Genomic DNA, 19,098 nt, shown 5'->3' on the forward strand with positions numbered 1-19,098 from the left:
TGACATGCAGCTTGTAAAATCAATTTTACATTACAAGACAATTACTCCTGAAATCAAAGTGACTTGAAAGTATCATTGAACTGATCTCTTTGCCATTTTTACCGTATAAGTGGGTTGTGTGGCGTTGTGTTTTTTGGATGATTCTCCATTTGCCTCCTGCTCTGGATTCTCAGCATAAAACAATCTCTCCAGTCATTTCTGGCTTTCCTGTGAAATATTAAAGACTTCTTTCATGTTTCCACGAGGATCGTCTTTCCCCAGCTCAACAATTCATAGCACTACTGTAGTTTTTTCTCTTTTCCAGGAATCATTTTAGGAACTCTGCCTGAGTTTCGGTTCCTGGGTCGTGGTTACTGCAACCCGAAAAGTACCTGCTCCTGATAAAGTATTTCCAAATCCGTCAAAGTGGAGCCTGCAGTGTCAACGTTTCCAACTGTGTCAAACTTGTGCGGCCTTCATTCAGACTGAAAGTAAGCAAGTACGTTATCGCTACCGATCAGTTTAAATGACAGTTATGTAGCCGTCTGCCTGTCTAGTCTGAAAACAAGTGAGATGAAGAGAAAGTGTGGGCGAGTGAGACGAACAAAACTCAACTTAATGGTATTTGCTAATTGCCTCGATGTGGTTACATACGAAAAAGAGAGAAAAAACCACGCAAAGCACTCTGAAGCTCAACGCTACAGAGACAGCTCTTGTCTCTTCGCCATGTCTACTTCTCGACACTGATTCAATTAAGCTGTTTGTTGTCTTCTGTTATGCAAAAGTCAGTCATCAAAGCGAGCTCTTTAAAAGGGAGTCAGTGTGATCTCTGAAGTATTTGAGATGCGGCGGAGACAAATACGGAAATGTGCGACTTTTGGTCCAAAACTTTTGGAGACTTTTGGTCCAAAAGGGCCAAGAATTTCCTTACAAAGGCTGGATTTCCTCTTTACAAATCCCCCATTGGAAATGTTAAAAGACAGAGGATGATTACATCTCGAGGCCAGGCTGCATGTGCGACATTTCACAATGTTGCAGATGGGTTGTTAAACCAACAATGCCAGCCAACAATGCTTGATCTTGGTACTTGTGCTCTTTTGTCCCATTTGCGCGGCTCTATCCTTGCTGAGGGCGGTAGTGCTGTTCTGCATTACACCACGGCCTTCGCCTCAACAGTACGCTTCTGAGAAAATTCTTAATTAATACAGGCAGAAGCAAGGGGAGTGTGGCTCAAGTAAAGAAACCCGAGAGAAAAGACGATACGAAAGGGTTAGCGCCGACCACACTGGCTAAAACAGCTGTTGGCACGCGCTATATGTTGTGGTTTTACACAAACACTGTCATGCATCTGTATACACTCACACACACACACACACACACACACACACACACACACACACACAGACTGAGCCTCTGTGGTCTGGTGGGGTTCGGTAACACACATGCTCTCTGTTTATGTCGAGCTCGGAGGCTTCCTGTGGTCCGCCTCGCTCTAGCCCGACACAATCTGCCACCCCAGCCCTCAGTCTTCCCCCCCAAGAAGCCATTTTCTCCAAGTTTCAATGTAATGGTTCTAATCGAAAGCTACGTTCTGTTTATATTCGGGCTGCATTCGCGGAGATAGCCATGCTTTTGGTTAGGCGCAGCGTCACGGGCTCCCGGTGTGTGGTTCTGCGTGCGGTCTGTCCTTTTTGCCTTGATTTATTTCTCTCTCTTGCCTCAACCAAATGTTAATCTTTTCCACCATCTCACCATCTCTCGCTCTCTCTCTCTCTCTCTCCCCCATCCGCCTCCCGACCCTCTGTCTGGCGCGTCTCATTTTGCACTCTATTGTTGGAGGCCAGTGAGTTTACCGGGGAGCCGGCCGGCCCTGGAAACACAAGCTGGGGGTCGGCGCAGCCGCAGCCGAGCGTGACGGATACAATAACCCCTGTAGCGGAAGCGCCCATGTGCTAAATTACTGCCACAAATGTTCTTCCATCAGGCAACGGCAGGATCATCAGGGCCACTCAGCTATCTCGAGCCCCTGACGCTCTTTTCCTTTCTCCCCCATTACATAATTGCGCGCTGACCAAGTGCGTCCAACGAGTCAAGCTCCACTTAGAAAGGTGGGATGAGGTTGATGGGAGGAGAATAGGGGAGCGGAAGATTTAGACTTGCCGGTACACTCTGAAAACAAATTGGGTGTGTTTTTGGGGAAAGCTTGTGAGTGTGGCGCTGCAAGCAAGCACGCACCATTATAAACATGGTGTCGCGACGTCAGTTCTTCTAGCAAGATATGAATACGAAAGGTTTGTCCAAAATGCATAACTTGAAAACAACTTTATTGAAAGGATACAAGCAATAGTGTATTGGGGAGTTCTAAAGGGATGTACGTCACCCCTTTTTCATTGCCAAAAGAAGAATATTAATACCCTTTTGTAAAACTTTTAAGAAGCTTAAAGTCAACAGCTATGTTTAGCATATTTTGATTAAATTCAGGGCTCTATAATAAGGGTTGCCGTTGTCAACCATTTTGAGGAACTGGTAACCAAGTATTGGTTTTCGGTTGCCATTAGCAGCAAACCGTTAGGAACAAATAAATGGACAGCCAACTGCGCTGCCCGAAATATGTTTCTAAATAACTGAGACGATGGCGTCATTTAATTCGTGTTTATTTTCCTGCATGAACCACAGGACATGCATGAGAAATTGCTACAAAACATGAAGTTTGTTTAGACGAAGAGACCCGCAGCTGCGTCTCCTTTGGCATTTCCCCTCCAGCCATTCTCTGACTCAAATGTGTTCACCTTCCTGCCTGCAGCCACAACGCCTGCTGTTTACAAAGGACGGGCCACTTCACACCTCCCATTCAGATCTCTGCAAACCCATCCATTCAGCTGTGTGGAGGACCTTGAACCGCACCCATATCACAATCACAGTGGTTGGAAATGTGATGCCGCATATCTTGTGAACTACAATTCAAATGGGTGGGTTTCTGAAGCTGGGGTCTATTTTTAGATGGAATATTTGTGTCTATTGTAATAAGTTGCAGTGAAATGTAGCTACGTTGTCTTTAAATGTGACCATTTAGATATCTTGCATTAAAAAGTTACAATGTCCCTCCACAGAGTCTGATGGCTAACATTGGAAGCAATGATGACGGATACATTGTATCTAATGACAGGGGACTACTTTCAAATGCACCCGTGCAATAAAAGAAGCACCAGCCAAGAGAAGTAAAGCTGTAATTTACGATTCTGTTCTTTGTTGATTCATCTTGCAATTGTTTGGCATTTGGTACATTTTTTTTGTCTTGCTTTGTCTGACCAACAGTACAAAGCCCGAAAACGTTCAGTTTATAATAATATAATATTGTTATAATAATAAAGCAGAAGATCTTCACATTGATAAACAGATTGTCTTTTCTTTCTTGGTAAACTACTCGTATGTTTCATCGCGCATTAAAGCAGTTGTCAATACATTTTCTGTCTGTCGACTGATCAATAAATTTTCATATGAATTTGAATTTTTTCATATATTTAAAGCTACAATCTTTAAGATATCCGCTTCGCTGTTTGGTGGGACCATTTTGTTTAAATGGGCATTTTTCATTTCATCTCAACACTAAGTGAAGGTCCTCTAGATTACATGTTTCAACAGAGTCACTGATGAACGGCCCAACATCGCCCTTTCATGCTCTTAGTGACCAGGATGCACACCATCTTATTGCCATATTGATTCATAAATGGTTGATGTGCTCCTGCCTTTGATTGGCCATGAACTGATCCATTAACACAACGTATTAAGGTCTTTTAATGGCTCCAGCTTGTTTGCCACGATGAAACTTTCTTGAGAGGGAAAAACACGGGCATCCAGGGGAAGAGCTCTCTGCTGAGATGGTAAGTGCTTCGCAACAACAGGGGACTAAACAGGATTTGATCGCGCACCGAAAGGTCTCGTGTAGAGTTAAAAGGATCTTTCACATTCACGTGGCTCAGCGCGCAGACATGTAGGCTCACAAATCCCCCCCCCCCCCTCGGCAAACCCCGCTGCAATTTGTCACTTAAGACCTGTGCATCGTGGCGGCAGCAAATAAGAGCATGAATTACCATGCAGTAATGAGAAATGCCACCACCACCGAGACGAGAAGAGTAGGAGAGACTGGCCATCCAATGAGGAAGCTGAAAAACTCTGCACACCTCCACACTGTGGTGGGCAGCCTGCGAATCAGCGGCAGTAACAGTGTCCAGCTGCCCTTGGCACGACGGACGGGCTTTTTCATTCGCAGCCCGGGTTTTTAGTCGCTGTAATCCGTGTTTATTTTGTGTGTATGCACATGTGCACCCATCCGTGCAGTAGCTAGCTGATAAGGAGCGACAGCCTGACACATGTGGCCTTGATAAGGCTACGTTGGGTAATGTTATCTGACAATCTTTAACTAGACAGCACGGTTAACTGCAACAGTCTGATCCGAAGAAGAGGAAGCGGACACACTCAAAGGTGTGATCAGGAAGTGACATCAATAATTAATTCATGAGGTTGAACGAAAACATTTTTGTGGCTTCTGAAAAAAAAGAACCGAAAAAGAAAAAGAAAATTGTAACCTGAATGTGAAAGTGCAGCGTATGAAATATGCATACTGAGTGCACTTTGAGTTAACACCATGTGAAGTGGTAAAATGTATAATGCAGCTGCCACTGAATAGCTGTGAAGTGATTAGCAGATAACTGGGCTAGCGGAGGCTAATGGCGCCTTTGGATTCTGATTAGCTTGGAAAGTGGAGCTAACGCTAACTCGGACACGCAGGCTTTTTTACCGAAATAAAAGATGTTTTAATACATTATTGACAGTACAGGATGAGGGACCAATACCGTCTCCTCTGATAAGGCCTTATTTTAATAATGAACAGGGAACGTCAACACGGCTTTTCTGCTACACCCTCAGAATAGCAAGCCACACTTGAATATAAGATATATAAATGTAGATATATAAAGTCAAAGTGACTGTAGCTAACCTCGACACTTCCTATACGCAAAGTCCCCTCAGTGAGTGTCGTCAATGCTAATGAGGTTGGCTGAAACATTTGAACATTGCAATATTGAAAACCTGTACAGAGAAAGCAATCCTTTAGTCTTGTTCTCTTTGAGAAAGGAAGAATAAAGTGCCATTCATTTGCAAGTAAATATATTTTTTTCAGGAACAAGGTCAATTTTTCTGAGCTTTCGCACCGCAGATAACTGCATCAACCAATCACGTTGTGCATAACGGATAGTCAAAGTGTGCACTATAGTGTACAACACATGGAGGCTCCGTAGTCCAAGAGGCAAAATGTATCCTTTCAACCGTGACAAAGGAAGCTCATACCGGTACCACTCCTTCCGTTCTTACCTTTCACAATAAAAGCCCTAGACATTCACTGCGTAACTGTTTACCAAAGGAAACCCAAATTCTCTCAGGGCATTCCCCAAAAAGGAAACTCAAAAAATACCTTACGGTAGCTACGGCTATACAACAATATACCTCAGCTCTGGGTCAACAGGATTCTGGTAGTTGGTCCTCGGCCTGCGCAAATCTATTCAAACCTTTTATTGAACAATGTCTGGCAAATCGGCATCAGTCCAGTAAGAATGGTTTTGGTGTGTAAAGGCCTTAAATAGAGCAGATTTATATATTTTTTAAAAACAGGTAGACGTTCTTTAAAACAAATATTTTGAGCTAAAAGAGGAGCTGCTTTAGTTTCTGAGTCAAAGGAAGCAGAAGACGTAGTCTCACCCTGGTGGAAGTGGTTAAATGAGAAGGTGCAGAAGCTTTTTACAGCGCGGGCCAGCCTCAAACTCCCAACATGTAATGAGGATGATGGCGGGCCTTTTCTCTTCTGTAAACGTTGTGGTGGACTTTCAGAGGGCAGCGTGCCCAGAGCATGCACTCTGATCACAGCAGCTCACAGCTGTTTGTGAGGTATCTGTACACCAGTAATCCTACATAAGGGAACTGTGTATCCGACATGAAAGGAGACGAGTCAGATGCGACTAGCATCGGTTCAGACATGGTACAAAAGCTACAACAGGCTTCCCAGAACGGAGCAACTTCCCCTCTTCTATTTAATCTCTATGAGCACGACAGAGACGATGCCGGCGTCTGATCCACAGTAATAGTTCAACTCGTATTAAAAAGGCCCGACTCAAGAGCTGCTGCGGAGGGAGTCTTTATCACCAAATCAACGAGGGGAAACGGGGCTCTGATCAAACCACGGAGGAAGTCGAGATATGCAAGTTGTACGGATCAACTTCATACAATAGTTGTAATGAGAAAAAAGGAGATTCGTAAGATGTTTTTTTTTGGGGAGATTTCCGGATTTATTTAGGGGGATTTAAATTGGAACACGCACCGCAGATCTGGCAGCGACGACGAAGCCACGGCAAGCTCGGAAATGACAGAGCCCTTAGATCTACTCGCCTCGGCCGTCCCAAAAGATACGGCAGCTGGGAAATGCAAAGCGATGCATCTATTTTTTATTTTTTTGAGGGGGGGAGATGTAGCCCGTCTGTTCCCATTCCAAAATAAAACCTCCCCTGTGCCGTCCCCTAAAAAGCTTATCAGCATCCAAAGATGCCGCCAGGCTTTTGAGGCTCATTTCGGTCTCGCTTCATACTCCACATTAAATGCAATTTATTGAATAATGAATCTCCTCTGCTCCTCCGACCGTGTGAACTCTGTAAATTCACTCAGCATTCAACCCCCCCCCCCCAAAAAAATACAGGCCTTCAAGGTCACTCTCTGATCCTGGATGGAATTCAAATTCAATCTTCTCTTTGTCAAAGTGTGCTGCTTGGTGCAAATGTTGGTGAAATCCCGGGCGAGCCTGTTACTGTTACAAGGCCACACTGCACTGTACGTCTGCACGGTGGTGTGTGGACATGCTACTTAATATGAAGAGCAAAAAAAAAACATAAATATATATATTTTTTTTTTTTAACTCCTCTTGCTGATACATAATTCATGTTTTGTAGCTTCTGGAGGTTCCACATGAGCGGCCACGGTTAGAGCTAGCGCCGGGGTTTCGGCCAAACAACATGCTGCTGAGTATGCGTACGTGTGCATGTGGACAGGGAGGAAGGAGCCGGGCGGGAGGGTTGCCAGACGACTTTAAAAAAAAAGAAGAGCATTCACCGAGGAGAGCGGGAGAAAAAAAGAAAAAAAGAAGTGGCAATGGAAGAACGAGCCACTCAATCAGCACTACCTTGCTAAAGGTGACACGAGCAGGCCCGGGAGCATTGCACAGCCACGCACATATGCAGGCGTAGATGCACAATTTAACACACACACACACACACACACAGCTCAGACTGCAGTGTAAACCTAACACGTACTTGTCTGGATTTCTGTCTGTCCCCTGGTCGGCTACAGTGCAAAAAACCCACCTGTTTAGGCTGGCGTTTGTGTAAAAGTAAACCCATGTCCTAGACCTGCTCTTAACATTTGTTTTACATTTTTATTTTATTTTTATTTTATTCTTTAACATTTTTTATTCACTCTGTGTATGTAATTTATTGACCCTAGGGTCACATTGTGTTTTTTATGCTTTTAAATGTCTGCTCTGTTAAGCACCTTGTGATAGTACTGTCTGTGAAAAGCGCTATATAAATAAAATTCATTCATTCATTCATTCATTCATTCATTCAAAAACTTTGCAGATACTCAGACAGAAAAAGGGATCCTCCACTGCCCAAGACAAAATACACACGCTAAAAAAAGAAAAGGTGACATACATGCAATAAATAGCAGGTATATTCAGACATTATTAGCTCATGCTCTCCTTAAGCTCCTGAAAAAAGGGTCCCGGTAGGATATATACGTGTGTGTTTAAAGATAGCAAGCTATGTAGCTGTGAGCAAATAGTCTCCAGTCCTCCACTCTTCTTCCTTTACCTCAGGGCCTCCGATTCTTGACGGGATCACTAGCTTTTCCAAGCTCTTTTTTCTGTTTTTCTTTTGAGGGGATTGCTTTGATAGCAGGGATGCGGTTGGATAGACACCACCAGTTGGGATGCAGCAGGGCAAAAATAAAGCCACTGAAACCGGAAGATTGTCCCACTGCTCGGCGATAAGAGCCGCAGAAAGTGGCAGAAAAGGCAACAGAATATCAGCTCACATGAATATATATCTGTCACTTGCTGGGTCTGCTGCCATGAATCTGTGTGGAAATGACTCACGAGAAATCCCCGTATTCTTAAAATGTTTCCATCAATGACACAATGAGATGGTACCGAGGGCCAGGGCCCTTTTCCACACAGGCGCAGAATTAAATAGTTGTGTAAGTGGGCTCTTTTAGGAGGTGGGAGTGCGAGACAGGCGAAATGACTGCATGAAAGAGAAGACTGTAAATTGGGAGTTGGGAACAGCGAGGAGAAGAAAAGGCAGGAAGAAATTGAAAAGGAGGAGAGTGGGCGTCGATTTTAAATATCCACCAGAAGCTGCACTTTGTCCTACATTGCCTCCCCAAAAAACAAGCATGCACTCCTTCTCTTTTGAATAGGAAGCCCCGTCAAGCTCTTGAATAAGCGCCACCAAACAAACTGTCAGGGAAACTGGGAAGAAACGGCGTAACACCAAAATGATCCTTTCCTTCCTCTCTCCGGTCAATCATACACCCACGCTCTGGGCATACTGAGACTTGCCGAGACCAGATGCCTTCTTCCCTTGCAACCGTCTCCTCCACCTCCTCCTCCCTAGTTGGATTTGGCTCCGCCGCCGATCTGTGAAGTGCCGTGGAGTCTGCCAAACCAGGACATGGCTGTCGATGGCGGGGCCTGTGAGAGCGGCCGCCGTTGCCCGCTGTAGCCCCGGCGTCAAAGGGGAACGGGTAGAGGTGCGCGAGGAAGAGAGGCCACAGCGGCCGGAAGAGTCAGGGTTGCTGGAGAGGGGTGACACACGAGGGAGTGAAAAGGGCACCATATGGGGAGGCTGCGATGTCAACAAGGCACAAGTGATCCCTCTGGAAAGAAAGCAAACTTTGGCACAATGGGAGCCCTCTTGGAGCGCCCGGGGGCCGCCCGACTTTTACACCCCACATGACTGGAAGTCAAAGCGAGCCATAAAGCATGATGAAGCAGACGGGGGAAAGAGCCCTTCCATCAGCCTGCCAGGCAGCCCGATCTGCTCCAACAAAACCCCCTTTCTCTCCTCCGAGCCCTGGCCCCTTAAACGTTGAGCCAGGAACACATTCTTCAGTGACATAATGCTTTTTTAAGCTATTTCCCTCTTCAACTCCCCCACTCCACCACCTCCTCCTCCTTACCCTTACTCAGACCCCCCCCCCCCTTTTGCCAATTCCGATTTAAATATGAATACTAGCCGAGGGGTTTGAGTGTTTGTTTTTGCTCCTGTGGCGGTGAGAAGTGAGGGAGGAAGGTCGGCGCGAAAGCTGACGTCAACGATCTGCCATCCCCATTGAAGTGCCGGCAGTAGGTGCTCGCTGAACGGCCTCTCGGGACCATAAAAGCTGCCATAAAAACTAGCTACTACTACCCCCCCACAAACCTCCTCCCCCTCCTTTTCCCCAGTGGAGCTGCTGCAAGCGCCCCGAGGGAGACGCGGAGCTCGCAGGAGGCGAGGTCTGCAACAACTGCTGACACTGATGAGTCTGTGTAGAGCTCTTTATCGGGAGAAGAAACGCCCGCCTTTTAACGAGTCCTGCATGTACGTCAGTGTACCCACGACATATATAGGCCGGGGTTTCTGCCCACTGCCCCTCATTGATGAGATAACCCTGGTCAGGTGCTCCACTTCCACTTCATTCAGGAAGAGGGACAAATCCCTGGGGACCAGCGGCAACCCCCTCTTTCCACACACACACACACACACACACACACACACACACACACACACACACACACACACACACACACACACACACACACACACACACACACACACACACACACACACACACACACACACACACACACACACACACACACACACACACACACACACACACACCTCTCCACAGTTCAGCAGCGAAAAACGATAACAGGCATATCACTGCAGCCCAATTCTCTTACAGTGAAACTCGTGTTCGCTTGACTGGACACACAAGCAAACAGGAAGGATAATCGAGAAATTAGAGCCTTGCGCAGAGCTGAGGGCTTGAAGAGTCCATTACTTAACTGCATTTTCGGATCAGAAACAACACAAACAAACACACTGATCGATGCAGCGGTAGAACAGCAGCTCCCGCGTTCTGCGAGGTGAAATTACTGCTTTTGTCAAAGTAGTCTCGTGGCTTTGAAGAGGGTTAAGTGGTGAAAATATTCTAGCAGTCATTAAAATAGTGACTCTGCAAAAAACTAGGTAATGAACATTGCAGCCGTTGAACGTGGGAATGCTGGAATGATGGAGTGCGCTCGGAGCAGCGTCGCCCCCTGTCTCAGCATGCCCCGTGCCACGGAAAAAGGAAAGCAGAGATTTTTGAATACTTTGTCTCTCTACATTTAAAAAAAAAAAAAGGACAGATGTCAGGACTCATCGTGCTCTCCAAAAACCTGCAGACAGCAGCCATATCTTCCTCTCATCCCTCCTCAGCGGGGAATTTAATGAGAAGCCAATCACGTGTCGGTCCTGATCATCACTTTATTTTTATTTTTTTTGCCTCAGCCAGTCAGACACCCGTCTGGTTTAATTGAGTTCACAAGGACCCAATCAGCTTCAACAGTTTTCCAAACAAACTGCGCTGCTACTCACTTACCTGTCCGCACGCAAACTTTTTACGTCAGTTTATGTCAGCACTAGTTAAGGACGATGGCGCTTCAAGAGTGACAGAGAGAGAGCGAGAGGATGGGGGGGGCTTTACAACTTTTACTGTTGTGGCTGTGCCAATTATTAATTCATCCCTCTAAAAAACATTTCCTGACAGTTCTAGGGAAGCATGGAGGTTTGATGCCTTGTTATTTCTCACTCTTTCAATTACCGCTACCGCGAGCACAACAAGCGCTCTGACCGGTCGCTTTCTCTCAGGGTGGAAGTGGGCAGCTTTTAATAAAGGAAGTGATTCCGGGGGCCGGCCTACTGCTGTGGTAATACCGCTCATCGATTTTCATTTTGGGGGCGGGGAACCTCCCAACTGATCAATCTCTTTCTACACAAACTAGCCGGCAGCTGGCCTGGGAAGGGGGGGGGGGGGGGGGGTAGTATGGTTCTGGGCTTCACGAGTTCATGTCCACCCCCGCTAGTTCTGTCTTTCTCTCACTCCCCCCCCACCTCTGAGGCCAGGGGCTGGTAATCCCTCAATGAATGTGGGTCAGTGCGTTGGGCTTTGCCTTCGTCACTCACTGAGGGGACAGACAGCGGGGTCGCGACCCCGGTCATCCTGCGTGCACACGCACACGCACACACACACACACACAAACACAAACACAAACACAAAACAGACATGGATGGATGAGCAGCCACACACGGACAAAACTCTCACAGACGAAAACAACTCCAACTTGAATGCAGATATGAGATTAGTCGAGCCGGAATGATTAGAAGATTAATGGAGTAGTTGACTGACAGAAAATTTATTAACAGCTTACTTTTAACAGTTCTGATAATCGGTTGATCACGCGAGTGATTCTATAAGCAAAGATGCCTAAAATTGTGCTGGTGGCAGCACGTCGGATGCGAATATCGTGTGCTTGTCTCACTCTGCTGCCACAGTAGACTGAATGTTTTTCGCATTTTGGAAAGCTGGTGACAAAACAAGACATTTGATTCCAGCTCCTTAAATATGAGGATTTGTTTTTGTCTGTTTCGTATCACTGTAAATTGAACATGTGCTTTTTTTTCTTTTACTGCTATCTAAAGACGTAACCTCGGCCCCGAGGAACTGTTCTTTGACGTCTTTTAGACATCCAAAGAGGAAAGGATCGTTGTTAGCTGCCGCCCCAATAAAAAAAGATGGTAACTCCTTAACTCAATTTTATCACCAGAGACCGTTGTCTGCTGAGAAGCACCAGTTATGGAAGAAACAGACGCAGCGCCAGACGGGAGTCACGGCAGAAATACTGCCAAGTCGACTTCTCTCATGTAACGGTGACTCGCACCAGATAAAACCGAAACGAGGCTGACGCAACTGGAATGCACAAACGAGACGGTGAAAATGAGGCCGGAGAGAGACAAGAGATAATGAAAGTCAGGGGTGCGTGTGTGTGTGTGTGTGTGTGTGTGTATGTGTGTGTCGGGGGGGGGGGGGTGTATAGATGGCCTGATAAGATAAGAAGTCATGCGCCGAAAATCTGTCCCCACATGCACCACATTCTAACTTATTATCCTCCGCATCATTAACATTCACCGTCACGAGCTCGGGACTTTATCTAAGAGAGAGCAGGCAATCATGAAATATTCATGATTTATTAATCGGACCGCGGAAAAACAAACAATGGCAACCCGGGGAGTGCGACACCCTCTCCTGCGAGATAGCTGTGGCACTCTCCAAAAACCTCCAACGGGAGTCTGCTATCAGGCGCCGCCGCGCTGGCGTTCAGGTGAATGCCGGTATTCCCACTCATAAAAGTGTTTGTCTGAGATAAGGTGGAGAGGAAGTGTTGCTGGTTTTCTTCACTTGGCCCAGATCAGCTGCTGCCTCTCAGTCTGTGGCAACGTGTCAACAAAATTTCAACCGCAGCGTCGTCATTAAAAGAAGGAAAAAAAAAGAGAAGGGAAATGGAAATGTGGCGGGGAGCCATCTCCAGCTAAATCACATCAGTGTTTCCATGTCGTTGTGAGGGAGGGAGGGGAAAGTATAGAAGAAACCCAAGCAAAGGGAGGGAAGGAAAGGGAAAGTAAAACAGGAGACGTGGAAACAACAAAAAAAGGGATGACTGGCCTCCTTCCTCTTTTTCTCCCTCTCCGACCACTCGTCGTGCTTTTGGTAGTTTTGGGACTATTATCACTCAATCTCACACCCACTTGCTCTTCTCCTTCATCTCCTTTTACACACACACACACATTCTGCATCTCCACTTGACTTTCTGGTTCCCTAAATCTCTCCCCCCCCCGCCCCCCTTCCACTTCCTGTCACCGCCCTCCCACTTTTTTTTCCGCCGTCGAGTCCCTCGGGTGACCTAGAGCGGCAGCTGCCAGTGAAGTAGCTAAAGTACAAAGTCAATACGTGCCAACACTGCTGGTTAAGTATTAAATGGGGACGGATGATGATGATGACGCTGCGGTTAGCCAGAGGAAGGCTCAACAGCGAGCAAACAAAAAGGTGTGTGCACAGTTGGACTTTAATGGAACATTTAATAGTTACAATGATGCGACTCGTGATGTTCGATGCACTTTTGAGTTTTGCAGGATAACCTGCTGGCCGGTGGAATACGGAGAACCCGCAGTACTCACATCCTGGGTTTAATGTTGGGCTACATGTATGAAGTAACTACGCCTTCATGTAAAGGGAAAGTGAACGACCTTTAGTTCTCGTTAGGTGACGTAACACAACAAAACACCCACGCCTGAAGTGATTCAGTATCGAAAAACAGGAAGTCCACAAAATGTGACTTACTACTTAAAATAAATCAATTTTCTGCAAAATGAGATCACACAGAGATCATAACAGAAAGTGTTGCATATCTAGGAAGGAGTGCGCCAGGAAAGGAGGTTTAGTCACCACGAGGCATACCGTGGCGCTCAACGTGAAATTTGTTCAATTGTCGGGCCTGTAACAGCCGTTCACTGTCCGCTCCTGGGATCATTGTCAGCGGCGCTGAAAACTCACTGGATAGGGTAGCAGTGAATGGGGCCCTTTCATCAGCGCCTGGCCATGGAAGTGGACCGGAGTGACTCCAATTGAAAGCTATTGCAGCTAAGAAAATCAATTGAATAAATGTGCACAGCGTGGCGCATTGTGTGTGAGTGAGTGTGTGGATGGGTGGGAGCTGATTCAAGTGCCTATACACCGGCTCCCAGTGTGCCCTCCTGCTGCTGCATACCTTCAGTAGAGCAGCATTCCTCTGGAAGGCAACGAGATGAAGGGCCAGGAGGCGAAGGTGAGATTGGACGTAGCATAGCCACCCGCCGTGGAAGCGTGTGCGTTTGTGGTCGGCGGGTGGATGCATGTGGACTGTAAACAACAAGAGAAGAAGAGGCCAGAGCGACCCGCATCCCGTCGTGTTCAAACGTCATGTGCGAGGCTACACTCTCAGAGCATCCAGGTATGTTCGTGTAATACTGCACAGCTAGCCGGCCTGCTTTGGGCGATGCTCCCTCTTCAGCCGCGAACAGCTGCTCTGACACCGTGTGTGCATTCCTGAGTCTGCACCACGGCGTCCCCGCAAGGCATCGCCTGTCCGCCCTCAGCCATATGGAGGCGGAGCGCCGAGACCGGCGGGCTACACGTGGATCCGTGTACCCGAGGGAGCTACGTCAGGCTTTTATTTTTTTTTAAGCAAAGCCAGGGCTGACACGCAAAAGGGTTTGAATTAGACTCAAACGAAAGGCATCACTTCGATGAAAGAAACGAGGAGGGAAAAAATGCTTTAAATGTGATTAGTTTCACGATGTTGCCAGTTGCCAAAGTAGGCTAGCAATCTAAACCCACGTTAAAAAAGCAGCTAACTCGACTCTCCAACACGGATACAACGAAGAAGTGGGAGGAGTTTAATAAGCGTGCTAAATGCTCTAAAAGTGTCGTGCTGAAATAAAATTCGATTCACTGAGTTTGAGGCGGGGACAGAAATCCGATACAGTGTCGATGATGGACATGAAATGACTAACGGGCCGGCGGTATTGATCAACAATAAACCAGCGGAGAGAGCTTCGGTTCCCTGAACGGCAGCGTCGACCGTTGGCACCGAGATGTTCCAGAGGAGGAGGGTAGCTCTGGGAACTGAGCCGAGGGAGAGAATGAGTGCCGGTGTGGGGGGGGGAGAAGGATGACGAATGGATCGACAAGTGCATGCATGTAAAGTTTTGTTGGAGTTCACTTTTTGGTGTCACTTCCCCTCGCAACGCGATGTGCAATGGGCCCCCCCCACACTGTGTGTGCGTCTATACAGGGAAACAAACAACCACAAGTAGGAACAATGTCGACAAGTGCTGTTTACACAAGCCCGAGTCCATCCAGGCTTCACGGAAAGGCCCGGGACCCACGGGTCAGGCTGATAAATGCAGATCAAACCGCTGTCACTCACAGAGAAGTGAACCCGACAGCGGAGTTCGCCACGTAAGCCAGCTATGCAAACCAAACAAACGCCTTCTATACTGAAACATGCAGCTGCTGAAGGGGGGGGGGGGGGGGGGGGGATAGGGATCATTAATTACCACCTTGACATAACGGTAGACCTCCAAAATTAGAGGTAATCAACTAGCCCCGGGGGCTAAGTGGGAAGGATGGCACTAACTCTCAGCAATGAAGGTGATAATTAACCTATTACGGCTGATTTATTCGCACTAAATCGCTTCATCTTTCAACCAAACTTGTTCGCACGCCACCGCGCGCATAAACTCCAACCCGCGGGCTCCTCCTCGGTTTGCCGAGGACGCAGCGGTAGTAGCGACACGGCACACCGGAGCGGCGGTTCTGACCATTTCCAGTGCGAGAACTCCCACCGTCGACTTTCACTTAGTTTGCATCGAGCGCAGGGCTGCAAAATCAGACGTGTCCCTGCATATCCTGGTGAAGGCTGCAGTGTTCCCATGGAGTGGAGGTGGAAGGGAGGGGTGAATTCCTGTATAGCATAGGAGGGAGGGGAGGGTGTCCAGGGAGCTAATAGACTGGCTGGAGAGCTTTTCACTTCATGCTTGAAAGGGAGCGCAGAGGGTAAAACCCAGTCATGTAAAAAGGGGGGGGGGGGGGGGGGGTCTTTACAGGGCTTACATTCGCTGATAGCTAATGGGTTAACACTGCGATATATGACGAGATTTTTATATAAATATCTATATGTGGAGGAAGTGCTTCAATCCTATTTCTCAGTCTGGGAAAGACATGAGAATTGAAATGGCTCCACACACACACCCGCACACCAGTGAGAAACCTTAAGGGTCTGGGGTTTTTTTTGGGGGGGGGGGGGGGGTTGACAGCTCCAAACGCCTGGATCACGTCCCCAAAAGTTTGAAAGCATCAAAGGAAACAACTTATTTTTTTTTTACCCTCAGCCCCAACACACACACCCACACCCACACACACACACACAACTTACTTGTCGTACTCCGCGTTGTCCTGGTCGCAGCGCGCGTCCTTGTGCTTCTGCCAGTCCTTGCCGTGCTTGCAGGTGGTGAGCAGCACCACGTCCTCCGCGTTGTGCACGTGGTGCAGGGCATTCCTGGTGTCCGAGCCGATGCCCGTCAGGTAGCGCTTCCCCTTGAACACCAGCATGTATTTTCTGAAAGGCGGGATCGAGTTGTACTTGAGGAAGCCCCGCTCCCCGCCGGTCCTCGGGTGCTCCTTGGAGAAGAGCGGGATGGACACGTCGAAGCTGGGCCGGAAGTTCTCGGTGCTGATGCTGGCCTTGGCCAACATGGCCTGGCCGATGTCGAAGCCCAGGTCTTCCGTGTAGTCCGGCCACGTCCCAGAGTACAGGTTAAATATGAGGTGGTTCCTGCCGTCGTTCCACAGAGGCAGGTTCTGGACCTTGGTCTTTAGGTTGTGGACGTATTGCGGAGACAGCTGGTCCCGGTCCAGAGTGTCCAGACTCAGGATGAACAGACACGCGTGCCCGGGGTCCGAGGTGTAAAACCCGGAGCCCTCGATGGCTGATAAAATATTCTGATAGCTGTCGGAGATCTTCTCCCCCTTCTGCAGCGGGTAAACGTAAACTTTGAATCCGTTCTTCTGACACAGAGAGAAATCAAAGCAGGAGTCCATGCGGCACCGCTTGCCTTTGTAAACACTCGTGTTGACGTCCCTCTTCTGCCTCGGAGATATGTGCAGGTTGTACTCCTCGGTGTCCGTCTGATCCCAGGGCAGGAAAAGGTGTAACGGGTCCGAGAAGTGAGGCCAGGGCTGGTCGGGCCGGTACCCGTTTCGGCTGCGGTCATGCCGGCTCCTGCTCGCCGCTGGAAGTTGAACCCCTCCGAGGCAGAAGAGAAGCGCCAGACACGCACCGGCGGAGAGCAGGATCAGGTAGCGTTTTTTGGCCTGCATGTGTCCTGGCAACAGGGGCGAGTCGTTTAGGAATAAAAAATGTAAAGTGGCCCGAAGTTAGGCTCTCACCAACCCCGGCTGCACCGCTCCATCCTCCGGCAGCCTCCACGGATCCCCAACCCCCCTTTTGCGTATTCGGTTCCCAAATCCAGCAATTGATCCAGTGCATGTGGGCGATTTTCTTTTGTTGTTAAACGTATTGTCCCGTTCTCCCTCTTCTGTAGCGTTTCACCATATCGCACGCGCGCCTACGCTAAAAGCTCCGTGCTTCCCCGGACCCGCTCGGACACAATCACACGCGGCGGAGACTCTCTTCCCCGGCGCTTCTCCTCGCCCTCATTCAGGCTGCCTGCACGGGGCTATTCAAATGGAAAACTGTCCGGCAGCCATCTGGTAACTCTCTCTCGCGCGCGCTCTGGATTCCCCGGGCGAGCAGCGGCAGGGGTCTCCGAGGCTCTCCCAGACGGAAAGGTATATCCCGGTTTGGATGTTAAACTCGCAAACACATTTGCCCAGGGAGCGTAAAGACCCGTCGGTGTGGTGCCGCCGCGCTCGAATCCAAAATGCCTCCGGTTGAATTCGTCCTATTCCCCCTCTTTCATCGCTCCATGGTCCCGTGTGAAGAGAAGCAACACAACATAAAACACCGGGGGAAGAAGCAACGTAGCGCGGCAGCAGCTCAGCGGTACAACTGTAACCTGCCGAATCCCTGCATGTCTCCTTATTTATCACAGCCTCCACACACACTGCCCTCGCACGCGCCGATATAACATGAAAAAACACATCAGCGGGGAGCCGCGCCGCACGCGAAGTTATCCGGTCGACACGAGGCAAACGAAGGCTAACCACACACCGGGCGGATAGCTGAGAAAAATGTTCAAAAAAAAGACGGGATTCCTTGATCCCAGTGTCCAATTACCGAGTGCTCAGTCGTCCCGATTGTTAGTCCGTAACATTCCAATCCCGACACGACGGCAGCTGACGGTGCCGTCCCATCGATGCCCACAGGCGCCGCTGATTGGTCCGTGTGTGGGAACGGAAGAGGCGGGACCTTCGGGGAATGCAACCATTCATCACCGGGGTCTTCCGCATGTGCAAATTATCTAATGGAGTGGTCTCGTGTGACGTCACAGTTTAGCTGTCGGCCATGTTGGAGTACACACAAAGCCACTGGCATGCACGGCTGAGTCGCATAACCTATCGGTGGTGAACTTTTGTGCTGTCTTTGGTTGTGGCAGCAGAGCTGATAGACAAGAAATCATTCTTTCGTTTGCCAGCGGTCATTACACATCAAGGAAATGACACGAAGGAGCTATCCAAGCGACGTCGCGAGAAATGGCTGTCACGCATCTCTCGAGATATAAAGGAATGGAATTTGGCGTACACTAGAGTATGTGCGGATCACTTTATAAGTGGTCAGTGATTCTATTTACAAATTCGTTTGTGAACAGTATTTAATAAAGGAAATATAAATTAAACTTGGACATGAGAAGGTTACCGAAGCTTCATCGGCCCGTGACAGCAGTCGGTGCCAGAGACGTGTCGAGCGTGTACAGCAGGCGAAACACAGAGATGCAGCCTCAGCATTGCGTGATATGAGTTTAACGTCGGATCATAAATATATGTATGTATATATATATATGTGTGGGGGGGGATGAAGTTAGGAGTTAGTTGAAAGTGAATTCCTACACACACGCACACAATGACGTGCATGTACAATGTAAACAAACACACGTGTCTGTTTGCGCTAAGTAAACATTGAATATTGCTAAATATTTGACCAGATCTGTATATATGTACCCTTCCAATGACGAGATGAGAATTCCCGACGACCGTTGCTTTGACGTCTCGGACCCATCCACTGACAAACTGATTATAAGCGTCGAGCCCTTTGTAGCACTCCAGCTCGTCTTTTGTGTAAGGACTGGGGGTGTTCACGAGATACGTGTAGATGTTGGCGTAGTTTACCGATGGAAGATAAGTAGGATCGGCACTGAAACCATCTGCACTCATCGT

The 19,098-nt window shown here is 48.1% G+C and overlaps 1 protein-coding gene across 2 annotated transcripts in view; it reads right to left on the reverse strand.

The window, feature by feature from the left end:
• The window catches only part of ext1b (exostosin glycosyltransferase 1b), a 106,126-nt gene extending 88,142 nt beyond the window's left edge, over nt 1–17,984 (reverse strand). For both annotated transcript variants that reach the window (XM_079288407.1, XM_079288406.1), the window contains exon 1: nt 16,139–17,984. In XM_079288407.1, the coding sequence (XP_079144533.1) occupies nt 16,139–17,082 (944 nt within the window). In that variant the 5' untranslated portion in view covers nt 17,083–17,984. The remainder of the gene's footprint in view (nt 1–16,138) is intronic.
• Between the last annotated feature and the right edge of the window lie 1,114 nt (nt 17,985–19,098).

This window comes from Melanostigma gelatinosum, assembly GCF_949748355.1.
Source record: "Melanostigma gelatinosum genome assembly, chromosome: 17".
In the NCBI taxonomy this organism is placed as follows: Eukaryota; Metazoa; Chordata; class Actinopteri; order Perciformes; family Zoarcidae; genus Melanostigma; species Melanostigma gelatinosum.